This window comes from Nicotiana tabacum, chromosome 3, assembly GCF_000715075.1.
Source record: "Nicotiana tabacum cultivar K326 chromosome 3, ASM71507v2, whole genome shotgun sequence".
Taxonomy (NCBI): Eukaryota; Viridiplantae; Streptophyta; class Magnoliopsida; order Solanales; family Solanaceae; genus Nicotiana; species Nicotiana tabacum.
This window is the reverse complement of record NC_134082.1, coordinates 184,518,276-184,525,799: the sequence shown is the minus strand read 5'-3', so window position 1 is coordinate 184,525,799 and position 7,524 is coordinate 184,518,276. Positions and strand designations below refer to the sequence as shown.

General features: G+C 36.2%; 2 protein-coding genes across 4 annotated transcripts; both read left to right on the top strand.

Moving 5' to 3' along the window:
* Positions 1 to 2,806: 2,806 nt before the first annotated feature.
* On the top strand, positions 2,807 to 6,651 carry LOC107822273 (1,4-dihydroxy-2-naphthoyl-CoA thioesterase 1-like). Of its 3 annotated transcripts, XR_001656322.2 has the most exons (3): positions 2,807 to 4,908; positions 5,294 to 5,555; positions 6,063 to 6,651. XR_001656322.2 is itself a non-coding variant. In XM_016648799.2 (2 exons), exon 1 carries the CDS (start codon positions 4,394 to 4,396, stop codon positions 4,868 to 4,870), a length of 477 nt encoding a protein of 158 aa, XP_016504285.1. In that variant the 3' UTR covers positions 4,871 to 4,908; positions 5,308 to 5,641. The 3 variants fall into 3 exon arrangements, 2 of the variants coding, with proteins under 2 accessions (XP_016504285.1, XP_016504284.1); XM_016648799.2 differs by lacking the exon at positions 6,063 to 6,651 and having other exon boundaries at positions 4,394 to 4,908; positions 5,308 to 5,641; XM_016648798.2 differs by lacking the exon at positions 6,063 to 6,651 and having other exon boundaries at positions 4,394 to 4,908; positions 5,294 to 5,641.
* Positions 3,184 to 5,093, top strand: LOC107822271 (1,4-dihydroxy-2-naphthoyl-CoA thioesterase 1-like). The gene has a single exon (XM_075250290.1). The coding sequence runs from the start codon at positions 3,184 to 3,186 to the stop codon at positions 3,661 to 3,663; it is 480 nt and encodes a 159-aa protein (XP_075106391.1). The 3' UTR covers positions 3,664 to 5,093.
* Positions 6,652 to 7,524: the final 873 nt, after the last annotated feature.

Here is a 7,524-nt window from a genome sequence, read left to right as displayed (position 1 = left end):
CTAATTACTTGTGTTTTGTTTAACTGTTAAAACATCTTTGACAAGATGCCATTTGCTATTATTTTAAAAAATGACAGCATTTTGTCTTTGCCTCATGGAAAGGTTGAAGTTAACAGTTGATAAACTGGTAATGTTGATTATGATGCAGTATTTGAGAATATATTATCCTTTTTTATCGCTCAAGTGTAGAAAAATATTGGGAAGCCAGCAGAAAGTTAACATTTTATGAACTGATTATGTTGCGGTGTTTAGGAAAGCTTCTCATTAGAAAATGCAAAGAGTAGTAGATTTGTACTTACCAACACATAGTGATAGGAACTAAGGTGCTCACGCTAGTTTTGAAATAAATGCAGCAATTACAATTTATAAGTGTAATTTTTTTCCATCTTCCTTGTATTTTTTATATTTTTACTTTATATTAATATAACTTACAATAGTTATACAAAATACAAAAAAAACAAACAATTACACTAACCCAGCCCGGCCCGGCCCTTGTACCCGTAACCCTTACGGTTTATTTTTACCCGGATGAACCCGAACCCATTAAGCCCAGTAACTCCTAACCCGTAACCGGCCCAGTTCATAACCCGTACAATTCCAACATTTCCCTATTCAGCCCGGCCCGGACCACCCGTTAGACACCTTTAGTATTTACTAGTAACACGAAGGAGCAAAATAGGCTTCTGTAATGCAAATTCAAATCGCCTGATAAACCGTCTGATAACCGTCCGATAATAGTTAAATCGATACCAATTCGCCCGATATCTTATCGTGTGGCTAATGGATTAATACATTTAAAAGCCGATAACTAATAAGCTGAACCGCTAAGAGTAAATAACTGTCCGATCCGCCTGATAAACAGCTATATACATTTCAATAATTTAATTATTACCCCATGAAAGAAAGGTAATTTCTTTCTCTTCTAAATGAGGAGTTATTAATACAGTCATTATTTTGTTTCACTCTTCTGCTTTTACTTTATATTATTACTAAAAAGGGGGAGAAAACGTATATCACTAATTACTACACCATCCAATCCGAAAGACGGTAAGATTTCTGTGGTCCAAAACTTATACTACTAAATATTACTCCTATATCCCTAATGTGAAATTTGAAAGGAACAAATCACCAGCTAAATAAGTGTCAATCTCAAGAAATATGCTAAGTTATGGTCAGGTTTAATTGAGTTCGATTACAGCATATTTGATTGTAAGCAAAACTGTACATAGAGACTGATCGGTACTTATTTTGTTCTGAATTTTTGAATAAAATTTTTTAACTTAAGACAATTCAGAATATTTTTATCCTAAAAATTTGAATTGAAATCTAAAATTCAGGACAAAGTGACTAATTCCTAAATAATAGGCCCTTTAGAGTGGCTCACTAGTGTCATTTTTACGGTATAAATGATGAGAATTACAATAATTAGACTTCAAAATTCAAACACACTTTTATACACACAAATTGTATTATTATCGGCTTCTAATTGCCCTTCTTTTTTAATAATGAAATAGAGTAAACAATGAATTAGAATATCATTGATGTTCTCATACCTGCCAGCGCCAGGAAAGTCGGATGAAAGAACGGATAATACCTAAACACCCCCTCAACTTGTCCCAAATTTTTAATTTTCTTTTTCTTTGTTTTTTTTTTCGGGGTTCAAAAATTGTCCACCTAATCTCTGCTAGTGACCTATTACTCCCCTATATATTAGGGGTGTTCAACACCAAACTAAAATCGAAAACCAAACCGCAAAAGTAGCTTAATGGTCTATTGGTATCGGGTTATCGGATTAACGGGTGGTGAACGGATTGAAATTTTATTATTAACGATATATCAGTTTGGGAGCGGATTATTCAATTTACTTATCGGATAAACCGTTAACCCGTTAAGAATTTTTATATTTATATATTTTTATCCATATGTATATAAAATATCCCTTCCACTTATCCACTATTCCACTATTAGAATTTAGAAACCCTAAAATCAAAATTCCTAATTTCTAATCACTATTCCATTGTTCTTTTAGGATGTCCAGACAAATACTACCATTACTATTGATGTTTGAGTGGAATACTTTGGTTTTGAAGGCAACCTACAAAATGCAAAAGCCAAAATAAAGTAATGTAGAAAATCCAATCACTAGAACCAGGTGCCTTAAGACAACTAAAAAATGAGGAAATGTGCAAGTAAACTGGCTTTTTGCTGGTATTTACTAGTAACACGAAGGACCAAAATAGGCTTTTGTAATGCAGATTCAAATAGGCTGATAAATTATCCGATAACCGCTCGATAATAGCTAAATCGATACCAATCCGCTCGATATCTTATTGGGTGGTTAACGGATTAATACATTTAAAAGCCGATAACTAATAAGCCAAACCGATAACTAATAAGCGGAACCGTTAAGAATAAATAACTGCCCGATCCGCCTGATAAGCAGCTCTACTGTATATACATGTCAATAATTTAATTATTATCCCATGTCAGAAAGGTAATTTCTTTCTCTTCTAAATGATGAGTTATTAATACCGTAATTATTTTGTTTCCCTCTTCTGCTTTTACTTTATTTTATTACTAAAAAGGGGTAAAAACGTATATCACTAATTACTACACCATCCAATCGGAAAGACGGTAAGATTTCTGGGGTCCAAAACTTATACTACTAAATATTACTCCTATATCCCTAATGTGAAATTTGAAAGGAACAAATCACCGGCTAAATAAGTGCCCACCATTAATAATACCTCTACATTATAATACCAAGCAACGTACTTAAAACGTTTTCCACCTACCACGACCTTTCACCTTTATTCTTTTTCTATCCACACACCAAACCAAACTCCAGTCATCATCTTCATCTTTTCTCTCCCACTTTCATTACAATTCTTGATTTCCACAAAAAGATCAGCTTTACCATTTCAGAACATATGAATCCAAGAAAGGAACTCCCTTCTCGACTTATCAAATATTGATCTCGTTGAGATATATATATGGATGTCTTACTACCATAACTTTTAAGGAACCATAGTTTCACAAAAAGTTCAATCCAATTTGGACAGGTCCTCCCAAAAGTGTTTTTGCCAAAGCCAGGAACGTGCGTCCAACCTTTCCGGCCGAGGTCAACCTCCAAAACCAAGAATTCATTTCAAAAATTGAAGAGAGAAAAAGATAATTGAGAATATGGAACCCCCACCACCATCAGGGGTAAAGGCTCGTATTTTAGATGTTCCACTTCATGGGGTTGGGTTTCAGTTTGTAGAAATCACACCCCACAAAATCACTGGCCGTTTACCTGTGACAGAAAAGTGTTGCCAGCCATTTAAGGTGTTGCACGGTGGAGTTTCAGCACTAGTAGCTGAGTCTTTGGCAAGTATGGGAGCTCATATGGCATCCGGTTTTGGACGAGTGGCTGGAGTTCATCTCAGTATTCACCATCTCAAGAGTGCTCATATTGGTGACGTTGTTTTTGCTGAGGCTGCACCTGTCAATATTGGCAAAACTATTCATGTTTGGGAAGTTTGTATTTGGAAGATTGATCCAAACAATGAAGAAAACAAGACTTTGATAGCATCATCAAGAGTCACCCTTAAGGCCAACATGTCTGTACCTGAAAATGCCAAAGATGCTGCTGTCAATCTCAAGAAATATGCTAAGTTATGATCACGTTTAATCGAGTTCGATTGCAGCATATTTGATTGTAAGCAAAACTGTACATAATCTAATTGTGAAGAAAGACAAGAGATGGGCTAAATCGAATTTGGAGTTTGATGCTCCATCAATAATTAATGGATACCGTAAATAATTTGTTTCACTCTCTTGCTTTTACTATATTTTACTGACATACTAATATACCGCATCCAATTCCAAATTCGATAAGATTTCTGGGGTCCAAATTTGTAAATGTATTTTTCCTAGTGTGAAGATTGGAAGGAACAAACCACCAGCCAATTAAGTGCCGACCATTAAGTTTACCCTTATATTAATATACCAATCAAGGTAATGTTTTCCACCTACCACGCACTTTACCCTTTATCCTTTCATCTTCCTCACAGCTATTCCAAAAGTCCAAACTCCAATCGCCATCTTCATCTTCAATCTATTCTTCTCTGCCACTTACATCAAGATTCTTGATTTCCATAAACAGATCATCAGATTTACCATTTCAGAATATCTGAATCCAAAAAAGAAACTCCCTTTTTTATTTATCAAAAATTGACCTTGTTGAGATATGGATATCTCTTACCCCGTAACTTTGAAAGAACCATAGTGTGACAAAAAGGTTCATTCCAATTTGAACAGGTGCTTCTACTAAAGCTAGGAACGTGAGTCAAACCTTTCAGCCGGAGGTCAACCTCCAAGACCAAGAGCTCATTTCAAGATAACAGCAAATATGGAACCACCACCACCAGGGGTAAAGGCTCGAGCTTTAGATATTCCACTTTATGAGATTGGCTTTGAGTTTGTAGAAATCACACCCCATAAACTCACCGGCCGTCTTCCTGTGACAGAAAAGTGTTGCCAGCCCTTCAAGGTGTTGCACGGTGGAGTTTCAGCTATGATATCTGAGGCTTTGGCAAGTATGGGAGCTCATATGGCTTCTGGTTTTTCCCGAGTGGCTGGAATTCATCTCAGCATACACCATCTCAAGAGTGCTCAAATCGGTGACCTTGTTTTTGCTGAGGCTACACCAGTCAACATTGGCAAAACTATTCATGTTTGGGAAGTTTGTCTTTGTAAGATTGATCCAAACAATGAGGAAAACAAAACTTTGATAGCATCATCAAGAGTCACCCTTAAGACCAACATGCCTGTACCTGAAAATGCCAAAGATGCTGCTGTCAATCTCAAGAAATATGCTAAGTTATGATCAAGTTCAGTTGAGTTTGTTTGCAGAATATTTTGATGGTAAGCAAAACTGTAGAGAGTAACAAGGCAATAAAGCACAGCAAAGAGTATTATTTGGTGTGCAAAACATGTTGTAAACCCCTTGCTATTATACGTTGTTTTGAATACCCTAAAAAGAGTAAAAACTACAATATCTGATGATTTCTTTGGTTTGCGGATCATATTTTTTACCGTTTACCGTCAAACCTTTCTATAACAGCCTCATTTGTTTTGATACTTTTTGGTTGCTATAGCGAAGTGTTGTTATACGGGACATATATTTATAACATAACATTAAAATCGGTTCCGAAAAAGACTTGACTTTTATAGTGAATAATTGTTATACAGAAGTGTTGTTATAGAGAAGTCTTACTGTATCTGCTTCCTAAATTTTACTTTGAACAAGCCCAACTACTCCAGGCTCTACAAAGGTTGAAGGAAGATGAGAAGATAACTTCAATTTGCCCGACCAGCAGGGGGGCGCGTGCTTATCTATTGTGAGAATGCTACAGAGTGAGTTGCTCTTCTAGGCGGACAGCTTGTGACAACACTACAGAGAAAGCGGCGCCGGACCTGCCCGGGTTTGATCCCTCAATAAGCATAGCAAAATGCTCTCTCTGAGTTTTCTGGAATAATTGCAAACCTTAAATCATTTCTCTGACAAGCAAGTAGGTTATCAATAACTAACCATTACTCTTATGTCATTTGTGGTCGTCTATATAATCCTCTATATCTTCTTCTTCTTTTTTTCAACTATATAATCCTCTATATCCATTTGGCTTTATCCATTCCAATATTGATCAAGTCTCTAAGCAAGTAGGCTAACAGATAGTTGACCAAGCACCTTGAGGGAACTCTAGCACTACACACGGGAACAGTGATTGGCAATTACAAATTTCCAACATTACATCATTACATGTATATATTTTACCAAGAGCTTAATAGCTAACCTGATAGTTATCATTCTCTGTTAACACTTCATTAACAATGAGCATATCCTAATGAAGTGTTTGAGTGAGACTGCATCATAAAGATAGTATTACTTCCATCCATCTCATCTAATACTAGATATCGTAGTAATCCAACACATATTGACTCCTCCAATAGCGTAGTTGATTCTTTTCTTGATTCATCTCTAACTATGGTCCATGCACCAAACCACTACTCTTGAACAGCTACCTCAGTGTGATGCTACAATCTACATCACCAAAGTTTATTCCACATACAAATTCAGCAATCAAACATAGTACCAATCGAGACAAGTTTGACCATAATCACACCTCTGAAAAGCAGTTATATGGAAGATGTTTTTTCCAGCAATTTGATTGACGTCCAGAAGAAGTCATTAAATGGTTACTGGTTGGTCAATTCGTTGAGGCTTCACCAATTGTACGCTGGTAATAACAAATCATCAAACTGGCAACCTAAGTGTAAGTATTATAAGGTACTTAAAGCTTTAAAATATGATCACTAGTTATCATCACTATTATTGACGAAATGGAGGAGATTCGAGTGTACTTTAATCACTCTTGATGGCCACAGACTCCTCAAGCAAAGATAGAATGAAAACTTTTCTTTTAAGCTTAGTCATTTATGGAAACAAATGGCAAAAAATTCTTTTTAAAATCCCAACTACCTAAAAGGGATTCAAAGGCTCAACTGCCAAGCTCTTGCTCCTTCATGATTCATTTGGGGCCTTATTTCTGTATCCTTTATGTTTGAATTTCTAGTTTCTTCCAATCCAGGTTACTTTTGCTGGCTGAACAATGTTTCTATAATTAATGATGCAAACTCCCAATAGATAAACTGAAAGCTTCTCTTTTTCTGTGTCAATACTAATTCTTGGTAGTTTGGGTTTGGTTGGACTTAGCACAATAGAGAGACGGTTATATTCAGAATCCTTTTGATTGTAACATCAACCAACAAAACTATGGTGCTTCTAAATTAGCAATCAGATAGCCAAAGAAGTAACAAAAATAGATGGATCACCTCATCATGTAAACTCCACCTTGCAAGAATTACACAATTACCCAAAGAAAGATTATTCTCGCTCCAAAACACTAGTTAACTCCTTCGCTGGAAAGTACTCCTTATCCTTTATTCATAAAAATTGCAGAAAACTAAAACAACGAAGTTGTTTCAAATTTGTCATCCCCATCTCTTCGTCATAGTAGTAATTAAGTTATGATGACTGACGTAAATAAAAGAACATAACTGCAGAACAGCAGTTTATACTATAAGAAGGGGAAAAAAGTTACAGCTTCTGAATTAAGGTTAGTTCCTGAACAGCCATGATTTTTTCCTTTTTTCCCCACTGTAGAGTAGAAACGCAAAAGGAAAAGGGGAACATATAATGAAAGAGCAATTGCAAAACCATATAAATTGATATTACACTGCAAAACCCCTAGAACTGGCTTTTCCCCATTAGAATTTACACTCGAGCTACTAGCCTACTGTTAGCCCCTTGACAAAGGTCCTCGGCAGGTGTGGGTTGTGACAAGGATTTTCATGATGGCCTTGGCACACAACCTGAAAATTGGGACAACATCATGATGGGCTGCTCGGCATGACGGACTATGCGGGGTTGACAAACGCACCTTGAACTGAAGCAAGGTGCATTAAACTTGGACGTGCGGA

Excerpts from the sequence above, each read along its gene's own strand:
- LOC107822271 (XM_075250290.1), top strand. The coding sequence starts at position 3,184 with ATGGAACCCCCACCACCATCAGGGGTAAAGGCTCGTATTTTAGATGTT.
- LOC107822273 (XM_016648799.2), top strand. The coding sequence starts at position 4,394 with ATGGAACCACCACCACCAGGGGTAAAGGCTCGAGCTTTAGATATTCCA.